This window comes from Athene noctua, chromosome 3 (assembly GCF_965140245.1).
Source record: "Athene noctua chromosome 3, bAthNoc1.hap1.1, whole genome shotgun sequence".
In the NCBI taxonomy this organism is placed as follows: domain Eukaryota; kingdom Metazoa; phylum Chordata; class Aves; order Strigiformes; family Strigidae; genus Athene; species Athene noctua.
In genome coordinates, this window is record NC_134039.1 from 15,464,546 (window position 1) to 15,487,239 (window position 22,694).

The following is a 22,694-nucleotide window of genomic DNA, read 5'->3' on the forward strand; positions in this document are numbered from 1 at the left end:
GTATGAAAAATCAGTGGTAGTAAAGGTCTTACCTGGCATCATCTGTGCACACCCATTTTCCACTGACTGTACTGGAAGCTTTGAAGCTGCAAGAAGTACTCTGTCAAGCAGCAGCACTATTTCTCCTTAGAGTTTCAAATTAAAGGTGTCTGCCGAGCCTTCAGCATTACCTTTAAATGGAAAAACATATTTTTGTATCCTGCCCCCATATTGTTCACTGTTTTATGCTCATTTCCCCCCCTTTTTGAGGGTGGATTTCTTCTTTTTTATAATACAAAATCAGGTCATCCTCAAATCCACCAGCCAAATGATTGAAGTTACATGCTGCCTCACCTCTTTTCAAGATATTGTCAAACATTGTTAATAGTTTTTCAAGCAGTAGTTTAACAACAGCTGCAACTTTTCCAGTTCATCAATTGCTGAACCTTTATAAATTAAAGATTATGTTGCCCTTAAAAATTTTGAACAACTAAAGCAGCTGTATCAAATTTTTGAATGCTATTTAAGGATAGAAACTGAATGGTAGATGGTTCAGCCTTATCACAGAGAGATGGCATTCAGAATCATATACCTTAATGACTGCTGTTTTTCATCTCAGGTATGATGCAACACTTGAATATTTTATGTACACTTTAGGAGTCTATTAAACTTGATTCTGTTTATGAGTCCACTTGCCTCTGATCTTGTTCCATTTGGATTTTGATTGGCTTTTTAAATTCATTTGTGGTATTTCTGTTTCATTAGTATGATCACTGGACTAAAGTCTGCTTTCCAATATATGCTTTTCATCTTTATCAGTTTCGTTGTAAAAAATGAGAGCAGAATTGAGTAATATATCATACAAAACCAAAAGGCCTGATGAACTGCTGTCTGTGTAGAGATTCTTTCTCTTAACACCGAATTTTCTAAACACAGTGTGTTTAGAAAAAGCAAAATCAAAACTCTGTGATTTCCAAATCAACAGCAGCAGATACAAGATGGTTACAACCAGAGCCTTATTTATTCTTCACATTCTTAATTTCTAAAATTCTTAGTAGTATTTTTTGTTAAACTTGTTTTTAGGGTTTGGAGGAGTTTTCTGTCTTCTATTTTGCAGAATTCTGACCACGTTAACTGCTTCGTAGTGGTTTTCTGTTTATATCTCTGTGGGAAAAGGAAGTAGAAAAAATTCCTTGTTGGTGACTTCCACTTTTTGTTGGTTTCATTAAATTCCTCACCTCTGCTTCATGAGCCAGAAGAAATCTTTTTCTTAAATTTCAGCACTTGTGTAAATGTACTGACCAGCACAAAGTAAAAAATGTTAGAAAAACTCCTTTGGGACCAGGCACGTGCTGACAGAGTGATGAAAGAACATGATTAAAAAGAAGTCTCTTTGATCTCTAGATTAAGTGATTCAGTAAAGTTTTTGATGTGCCATTCTTAAATGCCACCATCTCAGTCCATCATGAGTGGCAAAGTATAAAAAAGGATTAAAAGGTGACAGTCCAGAAACACTTAGGAGTCTCTGTTGAGGATATAATCACCCACCTGCCCTAAGCAAGAGTGGACAATGGATACTCAGCATGTGGGCACTCAGGATGTATGAAAATATCACAGTCCTGAATAGACTTCTGCATACAGGGTACAGCTACACTGATGCCTGCAGCGAGGGGTTTAAAGCCAAGACTTGGCTTTAATTGTAACTGTTCAAATACAGAAGCACTGAAGGAGACTCACCACTGAGAGTTAACACTGTACATGATATAAGGGGAATTTGGTACACCTAACCCCTCAGTGGAGGATAATTGTCTTTTTCATATGTCATATACCTTAGAGATTCATCTTGTCATTGTTGGTTTTGAAAGCTGAGCAAACAGGAGGTTGATCTGCCTGGAACTGTAGTCAGTGATTTCTGGGGAGGAACTTCCAAGGCCTTTGGAGATGTTGGACCTGTGACGTCCAGGGGAACAAAGGAGCCTGGAGAAGAGCCTCTGTGAAGACAGATGAGATTTTTGCTCAGTCATCTGTATAGTCTTCCTCCTGATAGTGTAATTACTTTTCAGGTCTCAAAATTTTGTTGTAACTGTTGCAGTATCAGGTGATTTTTGTACCGCTTTTATTTCAGGCGTGGAGAAGAGCAAAGGGGTTTAGTTTTCCTCCCCCACCAACTGCATCCAAAGCATTCCTAAGCTGGTTTAGTTCATACTGTCAAGGGAGAGGGGAAACTGTGATAAACACTTCCACTCACTTGCCCACACATGGGTGTCTGCTGCAGTCTGAGGTGCCTGAGTTATTGAAAATGTCCTCATGGGTTGACAGACATGACATGGGGCCTGTAGAAAACCCATCTCTTTCTTGACTGGCTGCTGGAAATCAAGTGTGGTATCCTATGGCCTCTCAAATACTGTTTGTCCCCTATGGATGAGTATGATTTGTATGCATGTTTTTTGAAGAGAGAGTTTTTCTGAGACTTCAAACGCTGAGTGTCACAGTTAGAAAATACTAATCCTAACAGTAAATGAACCCATAATATAAATTTTTTTATAACGGCTTTTTTTTTCTTAATTTTTTTAAAATCAGTGCACTGAGTGTATAAGGACTACCTAATGATTTCTGAATATGTCTTAGACTAAATCTAATAGGTGGGAAAGACATGTAGGCTTTTGTGGTATGGTGAAAATAATCTGAAGGAAGCCTCTCTGGCAGAGGCAAGTTTTGATCAGATCCCCTATTCTGCATCTCATAAGTAATGGAAACATGCAGCATTTCACTTATTGCTTTTTCCTTTAGCACGCTGGCTTTTCACACAAGTAAACAGCACAATGTAAAAAGACACACATTTTATGTCTGCCTGATAAATCTACAGGTAAAATACCAGCAAAATAATTTACTGATGTGGTAAGAGCAAGCAAGAAATACTGTAAATGCAATGTGAAATTCCATAAGTTAACATACACTGTGTTTATCTCTGAAAGAGAAAAATGTTTACTGATGGGTAGTTTCACAAGGAGACTGAAAATTAAAAAAAGAGGACTACTTGAAGACAACTGAGTGTTAACAGTTTCTCACTGATTGTGTTTTGCTTTTGCAAGGAGGAAACTGATACTTAGTTTATCCTCTACTAGTTCACGGACAGCTGTGTTGTTTTTAATTTATCCTCATTTTTTTTATTTGTTTAGCAAAGACAGAGAGTTTAGAGGTACGTAAAAAATGCACAAAATACTTGCTCAAAGGATCTCTATGCCCTGAGTAAATAAATTAATTTCTCACTGAGTAAATTGGACAGAAAATACTAACTATAAAGAAACAGAAATGTATATGTATTTGTATTTAAAGACTTATTATATGAAAGTACTTTAATATGCAGCAGTTAATGAAGTTAATCTTTAAAGCACATGCACAGGTGATAGGCTAAGATGGAGTCTTACTGGGCACCTGAAATAATACATTGATATGGGAATTATATCACACAAATGAGAGATTTATGTGAATTTGTAGATTTTGGATGTCGGTGTACATTGTTAGGAATATTTTGCAATATAAAACCACTTTCCTCTTAACTGCTTTCTCATGTACTTGGGTAGCCCTTGGGCTATGGTAACCTTGTAATGTTACAAAGGAATTATTGCAATCCAAATCCTGAGTTTGACCAAGCTGCATCATTCCTCTCTCATGACGCAAAGTTACTGTGAATGTGTCTTAACAAATCACCTAATACATGTTTAAATCTGTCTCGCATGGCCAAAATGAACGAATTGGAAAGTATGATTAAATAAGCAAAATAACTAAGTGTGATTGAATTAGTTCTCATATTATTACAGTCTGCTATTATATTGTACTGTATTACACTATACTATGTTATACACAAATTTGGACTTACGTAGCTACATGCTAGTGAGAATCGTTCATAAATTATTCTTGTTACATGAGTCTCTTGTTTATTTTCATCCTTGTTGAGCCCTTTACTAACTATGGACTCTAAGGATCAAAGATACAGGTGTACTGGAAGTTCCTAGGGATACCCACATGCACCTAATGAAGCCCAGAGTCTAACTCCATGAACTGAAAGCCTCAACTGTTTGGCACATGTACACCAGGTACTTTCAAACATCCCAAGAGGCATTTGCCTGTGTGGTTTTGGCACCTGAATTCTCATGGGCATATGACTCCTACTAGTTTTAGAAGTGGAGACTTCAGCAGTTTGACCAAGTTAATGATTGATTCTTTAGATTTCTTTTCTGTAATATCTAGGGTAATAACTGCTATTTTGAAAATTCATGGCAAATTAACTTATTTGTTAATCACTTGTTATGTGTTCAGCCTAAACTTCTACAGCGCACACTGGCCCCCTTTATGATCAATTTGAGGTAAATCTTGCTTTCAACTTCTGTTTCAACTCTTTAAACCCATCTGTGTTATTTATATTCCTATATGCAGATTCTCATAGTAACATGGGAATCTAATGAATAGTTATTTCAGCAGTATCTGTTGCTTTAAAGAAATTTATAGAAGCACTTTTTGTTTGAAAATGCATTTCAGTGAAAAAGAAGCATCCTGAAGTTTCTGATTGCTTTGTTTGGTTTTAATTAAAAGAAGAATACAGTTTTAATGAAGGAAATAATCACAATGCTCTGTTCTATTTTTCCAAGCTGGGTCATAGAAAAAAGAATCAGGGCAGATACACTGTGGATCTTCTACATTATTTGTAAAATTAGTGAACCTTTCAGGTGTGGATTTAAAGTGTCATTAAAGAACCCTACTTTACAACATCGTATGCCAACGTGCCTCCATCAGCCATAGAATTTGTGGACTCTTTGTGCTTTGGGTGAAGCTCTGAGATTAGTGAAGCATTACTTGCTCCAATATACTATCATTAAACTAGTACCTAAGGGAGAAGAAACATCAGCAGTTGAGGTAGACCGCTATGAAATAAACAGTCTATACTCAGTGTATACTATTTGTTTACAGTGATACATTGTGAAAATTGCATCTCTAGGGTGCACAGTAACAGAGGTATGCAGATCAGTCCATGTTTCTCATCTACAGATGCAATATTTTAATTTCTTGTGTACTGTGCATGTTATAGTCAGCCTCTGATGTAAACCATGCATATATATTCAAAGTGGTTACAGTGGAAAATAAGTGTTCTCAGTAGCTGTTCAGTGATATGATTTCTCAGTACTTGATCATCTGTCATTATTTAGGATATTTAAAACATCAGCTTGCTTTGTTAAAACATTTGTCATTAAATAGCTGCATGAACAGCAAAACTTCTAAAAGTTAAAAATATGTTTTAAGTAACGTAAATAGGAAACTGAAAAAATGGCTTGTGTCCTCAGAAAACTTTGCTTAGCCATGTTTTGAATGTGATACACCAAATGCAAACATCTTTCCATCATTTCCCTGCCTGATTTTCATCTTATATATATTAATGGCAGTGAAGACTGGGACTTCTCCCTAGTACTGTAAATCATCCTTTATAACAATATCAGGTTTTGTTAAAATCTTACTAATATTAAGTCTTTGGTTACAGGCAGTTTGCACCGTGCATCCAGTGTTCCAGAGCGTGTCTATATCATGGGGATTACTGAAAATGATTTTGCACCAAGAACTCCCTATGGTTTCTCCTATTACCTGTCAAACCAGGTGAGAAAAAGAAGACAGCAAATAGAAATAAATATGTCACACAGATAGTTTATTCATTTTGTTACCACAAAGAATAGCACGTAGATGGTGTTTCAGGTTTGCTTCCTTGCTTGTTTGCTTTTTAAAGCCTGATTTATAGAAAATCAGGTTTTTACAACTGAGTTTTATTAATGTTTCCCCCCTTTCCACTGACTTCTGAGCCCACTGGCTAGATTCAACTCAGTTGTACAGACAGGCTTTTTGCAGTCCTGTGGGGTTTGTGACAAGTGGAATCAGGGTAGAAAATGAAAAACAGTATTAACACCCCACTAAGGCTAAGACTGTGACAAGTCAGATCTTTGTCTGTCCCACCAGGCAGCAGGTCAGTCAGCAGTAGCTCAAAGCAGCCGGAGGCCACGCTGCTGCTCACCCAGTTGAACAGTTGGAGGTTGCTAGACGTTGTCCAGCAGTCCTGCAGGGTAACAAATGACATGGGTAGGAGCTGGGAATGTGGTGAAAGAGGTTAGGGAATTAGGCATCCAAAACCACAGGAAAATAGATTGCTTTAGTTTCATGAGGACAGATAGAGTGTTCCTTATCATTTAAAACAATCCTGTTGAAACTTGTTTTAGTGTTACAGGAATTTCAGCAGTAGAGTCCTTGAAATACAATGGTGTTTCTAAACTAATTATGAATTCACTTGTTATTTTGACCAGCTTTTCTTGCGTTCATGGCCTGAATGCTAAGATAAGTAATTAGTTTTCTGCAGGGTTTGTGACACAGCTCATAACTGGTACGAACGTATTTGAGGGAGCAACCATATGACTTGGAAGTCAACATGTAGCTCAGTAGCAACCCTCTGTGTGACCAGCATTAGTAAACTGAAAGCAGTTCAGCTTGAGAACAGAAATGTTTATTTAATAAATAACTGTGTGCAGAGAGGCCAATTCTTTCTTGATTTTAGATTACTCAAGAATGGCTTATTGCCATTAAAGGAAATAGCCCAGATTCTGGCCAGTTAATGAAGCAGTTCTGGCTCTGTATGGGGAGAGTTAGAACCATCTTGTTTTCTGTCCTCCTATCCTCTGTACTTACCTTTCATCCAGTTCATAATATTTGATGTGAATCCCTTCTTTCTAGAAGAGAGCAACAAGAGAAAAACTGAAGATTACATAGGAACCACAAGAAAATACTACAGTTTTCTAGGCAGGGGAAAAAAACAAAAATTAAAAAATAGAGGCTATTTGTGCTGTGTGAAAGCCAGAAAAAGCCACAAAGTCTAGTATTTCACAAAACATTAATTTTCTTATCCCCAAACAAAAGATAAAGATATCCTTGCATAGCTTCTGTAGAATAAACAGAATCCAATGATCTTTGCCTCAGCCTACTAGTTTCAGCAAACTTTACTCCTTTTGTGAGTAAAATTTCACCCTCGCAAACTCCTCGGTGGTGAAATTAAGGGATTTCAGTTGCAACTATCTGCTAAGCACTGTTCCTTCAATTAATAACTTGTGTAAGCTTCTCAGTTTACCTTAAAAAAATGCCTTTAATATTACAAAACTTCAGTACAACATGTAACTGAAATATATGGGGCTTTGATATATGGCTGGATGCCACTATGCTTACTGATTTTTAAAAAAATTGGGCTGTGGTGCCTCCATTTCAAGACCAGATAGTCTTCCAAACTGATTTATTTCTGGAAGGTCTTGAATAGAGTATGATGTCCAATTTAGAGCATAAGAAAAACATAGAAAAATTGAAGAGGTCCCAAATGGCACTTAAACAGTAAGAATATTGAAGACATATTCTACAAAGAAAGGTTGAAAGAAGTGGGGGGTTTGAGTTTATAAAAGATAAAATTATAAAGCACGATGATGATCCATTACTGTCCATGCCCATTAGGGACAGGGAAAGAAAAATCATCTTAAGTTGCAACTGTAAAGTTAGGAAAACCATTGAGATGGTGAAATGGTCATTTTGGTTTTCTTAGAATGTTATGTAATCTCCTTCATTTTAAGAGGTTATGCAAACAGGGAGGGGATTATTGCTTTTTATTAGATCCTACCACAAAGTGAACAGGAGGGCTAAATAACCTTACATTAATGAGGTTAATAGCAATATGCAGACACTTTAGTGTAATATTTTAATATCCAACTGATTAATTTTCTTCTGTCTATTGGACAGTCTTGAATATAATTTTAGTAGCAGATGTGGGTGTTAATTCTCAAGGGGTTTCAAACTGGAACTAAAATCTCTGTTAACAAGCAGACTGTTCGTTACCAGACATAATTGACTTACGCACCTTTTCTGAGTTAATGACAGAAGACTAGATGCTTAGACTTTGCCTCCTAGTGTTTAGACCATACTTCTTAGTGCCTTCGTTAGGCAGATACAAAGAAGTGTTGCAGAATCCCATTTAATACACAATTTTGGTGATGTTCTCATTTTCTGATTCTGATAGCAGACCTTAGAATTTTTGTCTTTTACTTTTTTGGGTTTGATTTCTTTACTATTAATCCTAAATGCTGTGATCTTACTGTGACTCCTGTTCTTTTGTGCCCCCTTGAACAGGTGGCCTCACCCTCCTCTTATACAAATGGCTGGGGAACGAGGATTACTTACAAGACAATGGAAGAGAGAGCTCAAAGGCAGCCTCTGAAGAGACTAGAAGTTTCACCCCAGCGAAGTCCTGAAAGATTGGCATATGTGTCCAATGATTTTCACTATGATGGGGGGCTTTCAACTGGATTCTCCATGAGGCACGGAGATAGCAGGAGATCCAGTGGGACTGTCCCACCAAGATATGCTCGGTCTGAGATTGTTGGTTACACTCTTCGTGACTCAGTGAACAGGGGACGCTCCTTTAAGAGACACTCCCACATGGCAGCTATTAATGATGCCATCCTTGATGGGGTCTACCCCAGCTCCACTGTACCTCTGTACCATCAAGCAGGCAACAGTCGCAGTATGACTAACCTTTTGGAGAAAGAGAACTACCTGGTCTCAGGCAGTGCAATGGGACAGGTGAGATCACCAATTGCTTCCCATCTGGGGTCTCAGAATAGACAATCTTTAAGGCCCAGCTGGTACCAAACTACTTTCAGAAGCACACAGACCAGGAGAGAAGCTTCCCAGCCAGCTTCAATAGCCAGTGTCACTGCAGAAACAGATGGGAAGAGGATGCCATTGACAGCTGCTGTGGCAGCAGCAGGGAGAAATGGTTTCCTGCAGAGTGAACAAGTCACCGTCAATGGATCTCAGCTAGGGTAAGCACAATGCAGGATCTGCTTTGATTCTGGGGTGTCGCAGCCGAAAGGAAACTGTTAGTTTAAAAAGAGAAAGTAAACTGACAGCTTGGGGTTCAGAAGCCACCACAGTGTAAGAAATGTCAGTGCAGAGGATGCAGAAAGTAAATTTGCTGTTAAAAATCCACTTCCAGTGCAACAGAGGAAAGGGAGAAAAACTGTATGTAAATGCTGCAGGGCCCACACCTCCTGCTCAAGTTTGGGACCCCCTTCTGCCAAGAGTTAATCAATTTTATAAGGAGACATGAAATAGTCACTAATTTACAACTAAAGTCTCAACACACAGTAATGCATTGGCAGATTTTGTGCTCATATGAGACCAGATGATTCAAGCACTGGTTCTCATGAGAACAGGCCAGAAATCTACCAGTGAAGCAGCTTTTGGCAGATTGACAATTTCCAGTTAAAAATCCTTCATGGTTTCAAGGAAATATTTAGTTTGATAAACTGGTTAAAACACAGACAAAAACTTTTCTTAGCTCTGTATCGCCATCCATCCCTAGAACAAACATAAACTCCTGAATCTCAGGACCCCAGAGCCTCTCGCTACTATGAGATCCTACATGCTCTGAGGACACTATCTTAATTTGAAGCCCTGTTAGCTCCATGTCAGAAATTCCCAAAGCTGCCCCCCAGACTTCAGGAAAATTGTTAAATTCCCTTACAGAGAAGATTTCAGAGTGTCTAAATCGGTTCCATTTTCGAAAGAGAATATTTATCAGTTCTGAAGTTCCCCTCAGGAGTGAACATTTGTTTCATTTTAGAATAATTCTAAATGTTTCCAGAGTCAAGAGCTCTGGACAGAGCAAACCACTCTGTAAACATATGGTTACTTGCACTGTTTACTGTGGTTTCTGTTGTTTCATGGTCGAAATAGGATCCCAAGGTTTCTTATGTAAGTTAATCATGGTGTGACTTACAAAAGTTTTATTAAGAAATAATTTTCCATAACTGTGTAGCTGTTAAGTTCATTTTTTCAAAGGCCATCTTTTTTCTTTTTCTAAATTTGCTACTGTGTAAAATGAGGCATCATCTGATACCACTGCTACATACAGATCAGGTGTTTTCTGTCATCAACTACATGTTGTGTGTTATGTCTTGGTTTACAAACGTATCTGATCTTGTGCCCACATGTGATCTGGATGGAAATTTTCACCTCTGGGTGATGTAGGAGTTAAAACATCTGGTATTAATGATGTGACTTAAGTATTCAGTCTTTACAGCAAGTAAGTCTAGAAAAAACAGCTGAGGGCTCACAACAGCTAAAAATTTGGGAGGAGTCATGTTGAAAATGTGTACCTGGGAGGACTTTCTCAGAAAGACAATTTACAAAGAGGCATATTTCTCATTGACTTGACAGTTTACTTAACTTTAAGCACATTCTTGAGTGCATTTCTGAGCTATGGCCAGCAATTTTGATATTTTAATTTTGTGTAGGAGCAATTTTGGTTCTTCTTTTGCAGGTGCAGACACTGGAGTCTGGTTGTCTGCCTGCACAAACATCAACCAAAGTGTTTCTCATACCTACAGATTTAAGCATCTATCTTCAGTCATTGTGCACGCGGCTTGCCTGAGACTATGCTGAACTCGGGTGGAAGATTTGTGACCTAATGGAAATCTTTTTGACAGCATAATTCCCTAGGTGCCAGTTTTTAAGTTCAGCTTTTCCTGGAAATTAGAGAAGAAAACAATTGGAAGTGCTGTGAAAGCCTCTGAAGTTCTGTGGCAGAAATTTACAGATTTCATTTATCTCTACTATATATATAGCTAGTAGTATATATCTCAAAAATGTTATAATCTGACAATTAAGGTGGTCAGAACTTGTCAAATCATTGTTCTGTTTAACAACCATTGCCTGAATGTCCATTTGTTTGTTGTCATTGCACATGCTAATGAGCCACGTGGCTATTAAGTTTGCCTGTAAATGTCTTGAGAGTAGGATAGAATCATCACATCAAAGTCTATTTTCACAAGAGTTAGGGTGCTGCAACTTTATGAATACCATTGAGGGCTAAATATTATATTGCATGCTTTATTACTGTCAGATAAAACATTAGTGAATGTTGTATTTATCCAACGAAGAGCAATCCTAGTATGGCAGCGCGTAACAGGTGAGAAAGATTTTGGCTGCTGCACATGAAGTATCAGTCATGAAGGGATAACTGGTGAGTAGTGGGCTGCTCTCAGTCTTAATGCAGATCTACACACCCAGCACTTAGAAATTTTGTCTCTGGCCTCTGGCTGTGAATGTGTTTATCTCAGCCTGGCAGTGACTGCTGATGGACCTTTACTACTCTGGGACATCCTTGGCATCCTGAGGCTGAGTTCCCACAAAGGTTGTCTGGTGTCCCATAAGGGATCAGCTCATGACCTTGGGAAGTGCATGGATAGAGTCCTTCTCTGCTGCTAGTCGCTGAAGTGACTCACAGCTTAATACATCGGAGATGTCTGCCACCTGTAGAAGGTGACTGGATTTGATCAAAGGGCTCCAAAGTTCTTGCAGTGACTAACAGGCAGGTAGGCATGTTCACACGTGCACATATATAACATGGTCACAAACCCCTTGTTGATTTAAGAAACCAGACTAAAAGCCAGTCTTGAAAAGCCTGTTTTTCTGTTCCACTTAGAGTAAGAAGAAATATGATCTGGCTTTTTTCCATTACTCATTGTCCAAGATCTTAAGTAGGTTTCTGATCAGTACATCCAACTTACAGTTTAGAGTAACTTAGTAGCTACTTTGTTTTCAATCCAGGCTGAAGTAAACTCTGAAAATCTGGAAGCTGTAAGCATTGCCCGTCCAGAGCCCAGGGCACAAGAGATAGTAAGCACAGTTCTGTATAATTTCACTTTGATTTAACCTTTCCATTGACATCCTCAACACACTGTCCATTTCATCTTTGTGTTGCACAAGTATGCCTCAGCACCCACAGATGCAGCATATTTGCTCAATAACTCAGAGGAGGGGAGAAGACAAGAAATAACATGATTTATACCAAAGTAAAACACAAAGGCAGGTGGAAACCTCAGGGTAGTAGAGTCTAATTTTATTTGCAACAGGTGCATCAAAATTTTTCTTCATTTCCTTGCTGTCCTTGCAGCCATACTAATTGTCTTTTGCCTTAACAAAAGCAAGCAGCAGATGTTGATTTATAGTGTAGCTGACAGGAAGAATTCCAACAAAATCCATTTTTGTCTCAAAGTTCATGAGTTCATCATAGATATTTTGGGGGAAAGAGTTTGATTTCAGTGCATTTGTAGCAAGGTTCCCTGTGAGAAATGTGCCTGATATCTGCCTGGTTTGTTTATCTTGCCCTTCCACAGCCCATTCTGGGCAAGCCTGGGCTTCCAGGCTCTTTCACTCCTGCCAGTCCATTATTGAGACCATCCCAGAGCTGAAGAACTGAGTTATTGCTGGTGCAGTCCACAAACACATGCTTTAGAAATGTTTCTTTGCTCAGTATAAAAACATTTCATATTTAATTTTTCTGAACATTGTTTATTATTTAACATTTCTGCTTAGTTAAAAGAAAAAAAATATCAAAATTTCAATTTAAGCCAATTTATTTCCCAAATGCCTATTTTAACGTAAAAGATCATTGTGCCAAAATTCCTAATACTAGATGCACTTAATGAGAAGATTATCAAGTAAAACATTCTATTCTGGTAGCTCTGAAGTAGGGAATTGCTGCCAATGACTGTTTGTTTCACTGTGGTTCACGGATTGCCCCCTCATCCCTGTCTGGCCAGCCTGGGATCTGGTTCTACAAAATAATTTCATTTAAAAAAGAAAGAATACTCATGGTTTTGACCACTTTTTTTTTTTTCCTCCCGTTTTTTTTCTCTAGGTGGAAAGTATTTGAAACAAAAAGTAAATAAGGCTGGAGAACATAACCACCTGTCCCAGAGCTAATGTACCTGATTGTGCTGTGTATTGTTTTATGTTCCATTTACTGGGGAAAAAAAAAAAAAAAGTGTCTGTGACCTTTCTTTCCAATTTTTATACGGTTGTCAACACAATTACCATTCAAGCAAACATGCTGGAAGTTGGGAGGAAAATGGCCGTGGATGTTTTTAATCCTACCACAGGCAATGTATATACTTGATTTAATAGGTGGTGGTTTTGTTTTGACCCACCTGAAAAAAGGCTTTGCCCATCTATTTCAAGCTAGAACAACTGTAAGCTTGAAAAACCCAGGTCCTGAGTCCTGCGTATGTCTTCATGCCTGAAGAGAGGCATGGAAACAAATATAAAAAAGCAATCATCACATTATGGAGAAAAACATCAAGGTATCTTTATGATCAGTAAAAGACGCTCTGCTTTGGTTATGGCCTTCTTCAGATCTTTGTCCTTCATCCACTGATGTTTCCATTTTGTTTTTATAATTTGAAGCATGACTTGCTTTGTCCAGAACATCTCATTTTTGCAACACTTCCATTTATGATTTTTTCTTCCCCTGGAATATTAGTATCTCTTAAACCATTTATAATATTTTCTGCTACTGGAAAGGGAATAATTTTCTAAGAAAAGCTGAAATTACTTGAAAGGTATGAAAATCCTGGTATTACAAGAAATTTCACAGGCTAAATGATGATTTTTCTGTAGTCTTGTTTTGCTGTATTTCTTCTGTCTGTACTTTCAAGGAGCCCAGAAGGGGAAATGACTCTGGAGCGTGCAGTGAGCATACTGAAGAGTGAAAATACACAATCCACGCCTAGGATTCTTGCTGCAGTGACTTTCATACAGCATGAGTGCTTCCAGAAAGCAGATGCCAGAAGAAAAGTAAGTAATTATTTTTATGTCAATTACAATCAGGTAACTTTCTCTACTGTATGACACTGTGTACCAATGTGAAAAAAAAAAAAAAAAAAAAAGACACTCTGAGAAACCTTGCTTTGTTTTACAATATGCTCAGTATTATTCATACATAATCTCAGCCTTAACTCCATATAGGTGTATACACAGTCCAGTTCAGAGACAGACAAACATCAGTTAGTTCTTTGGTAGTTTTAACTTGCTTCATGGTAGATCAAAGTCTGTTTTGGGAAAAAAACCACCAGTACAATTAAGAGCCTTAACTTGAGTCCAAGGACAGAGCTCCAGAACTGAATCTTTGAAGGTGGTTTGTTATTCAAATCTCTCTCAGGCATCTTCCTAGAAAAACAAGTGTATAAGTAAAAGAGTTCAAATTGGAGCAGTCAGCCTGAAGCCACCTTCTATTTTCCTGTCAATCTCACATATCATTGCTGAGTTTTTCTGTTTGGTGCCCATCAGACTTGTTCACATTGGCATTGTCTTGTTTCCCTTTTTAGCCTTGCAGTCTGCATTCCTTTTCTTTCTCTCCCGGTGGTTTGTTTTCTGATACTTGATAGTCTGTGGGTCTAGTGGCTTTTCTTTTTTTTTTTTTGTGAGCTTGTGGTCTTACAGTATTTTGGTTAATTTTGTTTACTGATGAAAATTTAAAAAGACCAATCAATAGCTGTTGTTCATTCTCTCTACACATTAGGTTGAAATAGCACCACTTCTTTTACAAGGGCTATAAATCCCTTAAAATTACCAGCAGAAAGTCTGCATAAATGTTTAAAAAAACCAACCAGCTACAGTATTGGTGTCAAAAGGCTTATCTTTCTGCTGTAATGACATAGGTCGATGTGCCTTCAGCATGCTCTATGCTCCACTTACCTCAAGATACATATTTCTGTATTTCATTCTGCTAGCATCTAGAAGATTGCTGAATGAATGCAGGAGGAATCAGGTCAACAGTGCAGTAGCAAGAAACTGCCTTTTGTACAACTGAATCAGAGGAAAGGCAGGCAGGCAGTGTAGTTTGCCAGGGCATGAAGAGCAAAAGGCTTTGTTATGTTTCATTTCTTCATGTTGCCAACACCTGTTGGTTGTATTGAATTCTTTTTATCATTAAACTCTGGACTACTCAAAACAGTTGTATCCCATTTCTAAGTCTTTCACGTGCTGTTGATTCTACACAAGGGTGAGTTTGTCCACAAAACCATATGGCATGTTGAGATGCTGTTGGAAACCATCTTCAATTGTACATGAATGTAAAGTTTTTTCTATAGTAAACTGATTCTGAAATGAGCCAAGGCTTGCTTATGCCACATCACAGCTCATACGGGATTCATCATTTGCCACAACATGTAAAACTTGGAAACTATTTGTTTCTGTACAGCTGCTGTAAAGTAACATCCATCTTAATTCTTCATTCATTTGGGGCCAAAACCTCATTTCCTAAAGAATTAGACACTGAAGAGTAGTCTTTGTTAAATGTGGGTGGTTCAGTACTTAACTAGCTTACAATATTTAATGGTCTACATTTTGAAGTTTACTAGTTTACTATTTTTTTCTCAGTATGCCACAGATAAGAAGGACTACATATAATGTATTCTTATTTAATGCACTTTCAATACATGCTGGCTGCTGAGAAAAAAAACCAAACTTGGCACATTTTACATCCAGAAATCTCAAAGCAGTTCATAAATGTTCTAGAGTTAAGTCTCAAATATCCAGTTCACCAACATGGAAGCTAAAATACAGAGGAATGAAATGTCTTGTCAGAGAGTGCAAAGCTGGAAGAGATTTTGTTTCATTCTCTTACATTAATTATTAAAATATGGTGCCTCCCTTAGTTGTGGATTTTAACTATGCCTCATATGAAAGCCCAGAAGTTAACAGTCATGGATTATAACTATGCCTCATATGAAAACCCAGAACTATTCTCTGCTGTGTTTTGTTTTCTTAACAGGTTTTCGCACTTGGTGGTATCCCCAAACTTTTACAGCTTCTTGATGTTCAGAACGAGGACATTCAGCGGGCAGCATGTGGTGCTCTGAGAAATTTAGTGTTTGAGGACAATGACAACAAGCTGGAAGTGTCAGAGCAGAAGGGGATCCCACTCTTGCTCCGCCTACTCCGACACACCAGGGATGTAGAGACTAAAAAGCAAATAACAGGTAGTGTTTTCTGTGCAGTCAACCATGAAGTGTTTTAAGCAACACACAAGCCTTCCCTGGGAGGTACATGATTGTTTACACACGCCAATGTTTAGTGGCTAAATACAAGAACATTGTCGCCTATTCTAAGTTTTTCCCTTAGGGTGAAATTCCAAGGTCCTTGCTCAAGATCAGTCTTTAAGACAGTAAGAAGAGACTAGGAACTACAATTTCCCCACTTAAAGCTTCTTCAGAAATGACATGAGTCTGTTTGTTTGCAGGAAGCTTACAGTCCTAGATATTCCAGAAAAGGAAGTGAGGCTCCAAGTAGCAAATTCTGTAGGACTGTTTTGGTGGCCAGTTCCAGAGGTGCCTGGGGCCATAATAAACACCCTCTACTTATACAGCAGCTCTGCACTCACTTTTTGACACTATGCTGCCAGTGCATACTGAGAGCTCCTTGTTCAAGACTGTCCCCCAGAATTGTCAGGTGCTGTGGATAGAAAGTGGTTGTCCTACTCTCCACAAACCCTACTGCCACAGCTTTCTACTCTGAGCTCGCTCACTCCTGGTCTGTCTTCTCAGTTTTGTGACAAACAAAACTGCCACAGCAACAGCATGCTTCCTTCCTGTGGATAGGGGAGTGAATTCCTGCAGGACATTCATTTGTGTGTAAAGGTCATACAGCACCATCAGTGGAGTGACTTGCATTCTGGATTCAGTCTTTGCAGGCCTTGTGTTCTCATCCTTTTATTTCCAGTGTCCTTGAGGAAGACGTGTTAAAAATTAGTAGGACCCATTGTACTTTTGAAGGAAGAGCCCTTTGAATCAGAAACCCCACATTACACCTCTTGTACATCAGTGTGCCGGAAGGAATGGTGGGAGGAAATGTCCAGCGTTACTCACAAAGAAACCTGTAGTTACTTCTCTGTTGGCTCTGCAGCAGCCAGTGAAGAAATGCCCATCACTTGGTCCCTGCACTCCCGTTTGACCATAGTGTGTCTTTAGGAAGTCAACTGCTTGTGACCCACATTCATTCTAGTTAGCCTGCAAAGGAAAAGCAGGCTTGTATTTTATAAATGGAAGAAAACGTTATGAATAAATGAATGGGGATTTATTTCAAGTGATATATAAAGATACTAGGAACACAAGCTATTAAAATGACAGTGCTTGAAAAGATACAGAAGGTGTCAAGCAACCCTGCTTTGAAGCAAAGGCATATTGAGACCTTCTGTAATTCTGCATTCTTTTAAGTATTTGAAATACTGTGCTCCCTAAGCTGGAGAACAAAGCTTTGTATTGTTAGGTCTTTTGGCTCAGTTCTACAGTTCTGCAATGTTAAAATGTTTTAAAGTTTTTCACATTCATCAGATGCAGAATTGGGTCACTTAGTAACTTACTGTATAGTGTGTTGTCTCAGTGCTTTTACGTACCAGTGAGGGAAACAGTGAAAATGGTAGTGTAGTGGCCAGAAAGCTAATGCTCTTTTCTTGCTAGCAATTTCATCATTTCTGACAAAAGCTTTGAGTGTTTGTTTAGGATAAGATCACTGTCTTCCCCTTCACCAATGTGAATATGGATGAAGGTGCACCACCTTTCTGCAATACTGCTGTCCTTGAACATGAATATTTACTTTTGAAACATACAAGACACCAACAAAATATTTAAGCAATACCAAACAGGATGTTGTATTTCGTGTAACAGGAAATATTCTGATATCTGTTGCAAGGGATGCCTTTAAAAATACACCAAGAGAGGAGTATTTCTCACCTTGTTCGAGACAAATACGGGGTCAGGAGGAAGTACACTGGGTGAAAATGGCACTAGAGTGTACTTTTTGCCATCCCTTGAGCAATTCTTCCAGCTCTCTAGCAAGCTGCAAGGAGCCTTCAGGGCAAAGGGCAGCCTGGTCGAATAAATTTCTATGAGAATATTAACTTTGCTTCCAGCTACTTTCTTTCCCAGCCCACACTTCAAAGGCAGACAAGGAGTTGGCTGCAGACAGGAGGTAGACAGTCACTGTTAAGGATTTACTTACTAAGGTCAGTGCTTCCAGATGATCTTGGCATGTACAGCGATATCTAGGAAACACTGGAATTACTGTCCTGTACAGACTGACTGTGTAGCCTGAGAAGGGCTGCAACATAAAGGCTTTTCCAAGCACAATGCAAACCTCTGAATGCCTTTCGACCAAGATGGTTAAATGCTGCTGAGCAACAGTTTCCCTGTCTGACTGATGGCTCACCTACAAGTTTTGTTTCTCCTGTTGCATTGCCTTTGGCTTCCTGCAAGACTGGTGGAATATCAGAGCTATGTGTGCAATCACAATGCAGTGTTGTAATACTTCCAGGGAAAAATAAATGCAGAACCTTGGGGCTTTCACCTGCTCAGCATGAGAAGCCCATCTGTCTTTCTACATCATACTTATTACTTGGCTACTTTGACTGTAAATCAGGGACTTCCAAATGTACGATAGGATAATTAGCTGAATGTCTTCCCTCATAAGAGATTAGTAAAATAATCTTGGTATCTGATAATGCCACACTGAACTCTGGTGAAAGACTCCTGGGAAGCATGTGGTACTTGTTAATAAATACATCTAAGTTCAGCAGAGCAGAGCTTCTTGTTCCTACTGCTGTGTAGGAAGCATGATACCAAAGCACTTCACATGACAAAAATATACAAAGATAAGGAAGTTGTTGAAGAGAAGGAGGTTAAAACTCTGAGACACAGATGTTTTCTCATACTGTACTTTATTACCTGTCAGAAATATGATCTAATACTTGTGCATATAAGTACATCTCAGCCTTAGAAGCTTATCTTTAAGGTCACTGGCTTATTAGTACCAGCACTGTTAATACAGAGAGCTGCTTGGCTAATATTAAGCCATATCATACATTCTCAAATAATATTTTGATGGCTTGTATTTTCTTCAAGGCCTAGGCTGAGGAATAAAGCGTGAGCATAGTCATGCAGCGTGTCTTGTATTGTCCTATGAAAAGACTGAAAGCAATGGAAGTGATAAATGAGATAAATGCTGGTTATAGCAAGTGCTGTGTCCTACCTCACAGTCTGTGCATCCCAGGACAAAACAAAAAGCACCAAACCAGTACCCCCACCAAAATAGCTTTATGCTTATGACAGTGGTTTGAAAGCTGCTGTGGACCAGTTTACATTAATGCCCCTGTGCAGAAAAAAGCTGTCTGGTTTCTCTGTGCAATTTCTGTGCTTATATGACCTCTTCTTAGGGGGAAAGAGACCTCCTCAAGATCACAGTGACTGAATTTGCTAACTTCATAAAATAACTGATACAAGTAAAGTAAAGGAACCATAGCATTTGTCCTTTTTTGACATACAAACATAATTCTTGCAAATCTCTTAGGGAGGGAATGAGGTTACTCATGAATAGTAGGAGAGGATGTCACTTGGAGACAATGCAGGAGCCAACACAGGAATGACATTCTGTAGTATTTGGAGAGCATATTGAGGAACAGAAAGTAAAATGTCTGTGACATGAAAAAAACAAAAAAAATAGCTTTTGAAGGTAAGCCAGATGAGCCTTCAGGGAGTATCTAAGCTCTTGATCTTGTTATCATGCAGCATAAATCTAAGAAAGGAAAGAAATTTTTTCCTGCAGGGAAGATTACAGCACAAACAGAACTGTCATTAAAAGAAATAAAATTTAAAAGGACATCTCACTGATTTTCCCATATAACCATCTAAGGGAAAACTGTGCCCCTATGAATACATTATAGCATAGTTGCAAGCAAAGAGCCCACTCCTGAAGACATTTTCTAATGTGAACAAATTCATCCACACCCAGAATGCCACTGAGAGAATCTTTCAGAGTCCAGTGAGACAGTGCCTGTGGGTAAAGGTGGGATTTTTGGGGGAAAATTTACAGTGCAACATCTGTACAACATCTCAAATTCTGTTCTGACAATTCTATTGTAGGTATCTGTCTATAACTCAGAATGCACTTCTTCCTTTTAATACGATATTCTGTCCTTGTGCACTTGCATTGGGCCATTCTGTCTTTACCCGCTTCCCTTACCAGTGCCCTTTGGACTGCATGTCTTGATTTCCTATAAGCCTTACTTATCCTTCAGGAAAATACATTCTTCCTTTTATCACCCAATACAGAGATTGAAGAACTGATCTCAGAAGAAGGAATTGGCTGTTTCTGGCTGGCTTTTGTTTTGATTTTCCTATTGTTCACAATAGCTGAAATTAAATTCAAAGTGTAAGGAGATACAAAAGAAGCTTTTTTTTTTTTTTTTTTTTCCTGAACTGATGAAAGGAACATTCACTAATACTCTGCCAGTGTTTAGAGGAGGAAGTCTGTGAAAGTTAGAGCAGCAGGCTGGGGAAACAATGAATGCCTTTGTAGTGAAAAGCAGAAATACGTGTCTTTTTCCAGGGGAAGAGTACTTTAAAAAGAATTGTCATCTGTTGAAATAGAACATAAGAAAAGCTAGTCAATTATGCAAGATTATATTTGAGATTTGTTTTGTTGTTTGGAGGCTGTGAGCAGGCAAGGTTTGTAGAATTACTTAATGATTTGTTTAGTGACAAATGTCTGGACAGTAACAACCAACCAGTCTTTAATAGCTTTCCCCCCTGTGAGGGAAAGTGTTAGAGAAACGTACGTGGTGATGGACATCTCCTGTCTTCCAGCAGATTTCCAAAGACCTGTAAACTTATTCGCTGTATCTCCCATCTACCCCCTTTGCATGTAGGTTTATTCTCCCACTCTTTGGTCTTGGAAGTGCAACTAGTCCTGCCACACATCCAGAAGGATGCATTCCTCCCTGGAAGTGTGGAGAACGATCGCCGGTGTCGGTGTTGTTAGCTCTGTTTAGCTTGTGTTACTTTGGTAATGGAGAAGATGATTGCTGCAGATGGGCAATTCACACGCAGAGCCATGGAAAACTGCTTCTCCATCGGGTGTTAGACTGTACAGAGATCTGACTTTAATTATGTGAGTAATTGTGCCTCTTTTTTTGCCTCGTTTCCATGTTCTCAGATCAGGGCTGGTGAACTCTTATCATCCCCTTCTGCTCCTCTTCAGGATATCAAGTACCAGGCAGACTCCTTCACTCATTGACTTCAAGGAGTTTAAGATTAGATCTTTCAAACTGCAGGGGAGTTTTTTTGCCACTCTGATTTTATTTTGGATATTGCAGGTTTGTTGTGGAATTTGTCCTCCAATGACCAGCTGAAGCACCTGCTGATTAGAGAAGCCCTGCAGACACTGACTGAAGCTGTTCTCATACCTTACTCGGGCTGGCCAGATCGTGATTACCCAAAGTCAAGTATTCTACCTGACCCTGATATCTTCTATAATGCCACAGGATGCTTGAGGTGAGCACTCAGTCTACAGGTACCCAAAACAACAGAGATGATAAAACAGTCCTGCACACTTATTTTCTTTTTGCTTTGAACTTCAATGGCTCCAAGAGAAGAATTTGCATACAGAACATATTTTGAAATGCTTCATGTGTATCAGACCAGAAAAATTACTGCTCAATACAGTGAAAACAGCTTGCTTTATAAGGGTCCTATATATTCATTTGATAGGTACTCCACAACTAAGTATATCCATAACAGAAGATAGTAATCAGAGGCCTGGTTACAGTGCATAGTTGCATTGAAGTTGAAGAGATCCTTCACTGAGTAACAGTTATTGGTATGGTGTATAGTATTAGCTCCTGACTGATGATGACAGTAGTGAAAACAAATCTTTTTAAAGTGGTTGTTAGGAGTGCTATTACAAATTAGCACTGGAGAAAAGCTAACAGTAAGTTAAAAGAGACTTTAAACCTGTGTGAAACTTTTATTTTAAGGCTCCAGTGCAGTGGTCCCCAAACCTTCTTGATCATATACCCCTATCAGTAAAACCTTTTGAGAAGACTCCCTCAGTATATGTATATTTATTTTGTTATAAAATAGATAACTTGTACTACTGTACTAATATATTATGTACATTAGAAAGTATACATAAAACTAGAAATTAAAAAGGATCATATAAAGATGAAATTAACCCTGGTTTAATTTTTAAAATTTTATTTATTAATGGTACAAAACTATTTCTTTCCCACACCCCAGTAGACTGTCTTGTGCACCTCTTGGGGAGACCAGTGCTCTAGCAGATGTATAGCATGGTGACCTTTAAAGCCTAGGTCTGAAGTTGTATGATCTGGTGATACAAATACAAGAGTGGCACTTTCATAGGATGTAAAGTTCTTTGACCCATATAAGTATCGTTTATAACCACTTTGTTAATACCTTTTTCACACAATTCCTGCTTCATTTTAATTTCTAAAATTTATGAAGCATAAGAAGCAACTATCCACTGGAATCATAAAAATATGCCTACTCTACAAACTCAAAATAATTAAGACTCTTATACATAGCTTGAGTATGTATCTGTATTTCTGACTGACATTACCGATTTATGGTTGTATTTGTTGAAAAGTAGCAGTGCAAAACCCTGTGAAGAGTCCTAGACTATAGCAGGTAATGCAGTAAGGTTCATTTCTTTGAAACACAATTTCTTAGTTGTGCTGGAGCAAAACACAGTTATAGGCAGTAATAGGATTTTTATCGTCACATGCCTCTATTTAGAGAATTTGATTCTATGTAAACAAGAAACTAGTCCTCTATGAAGGGCAAAGAAAATTCACTATATTCATATATCACTGTTTCACAGTCACCTCAACAGAAATTTGTTGTCATGCCTGTTTTATTCAAGCCGTGGTAATGTTGTTTACAGTGGATAACTCATTGTGGGCAGTTCCTTTGAGTTGCTCAGGTTCAGACATCCAGGAGTGTTAGCAT

At 38.4% G+C, this 22,694-nt stretch overlaps 1 protein-coding gene across 4 annotated transcripts in view; it reads left to right on the plus strand.

Moving 5' to 3' along the window:
• Window positions 1-22,694, plus strand: part of PKP2 (plakophilin 2) — a 41,127-nt gene that overhangs the window by 2,418 nt on the left and 16,015 nt on the right. For all 4 annotated transcript variants that reach the window (XM_074902041.1, XM_074902042.1, XM_074902040.1 and 1 more), the window contains exons 2-6: window positions 5,513-5,625; window positions 8,176-8,870; window positions 13,551-13,689; window positions 15,668-15,875; window positions 21,041-21,218. In XM_074902041.1, coding sequence (XP_074758142.1) covers window positions 5,513-5,625; window positions 8,176-8,870; window positions 13,551-13,689; window positions 15,668-15,875; window positions 21,041-21,218 — 1,333 coding nt within the window. The remainder of the gene's footprint in view (window positions 1-5,512; window positions 5,626-8,175; window positions 8,871-13,550; window positions 13,690-15,667; window positions 15,876-21,040; window positions 21,219-22,694) is intronic.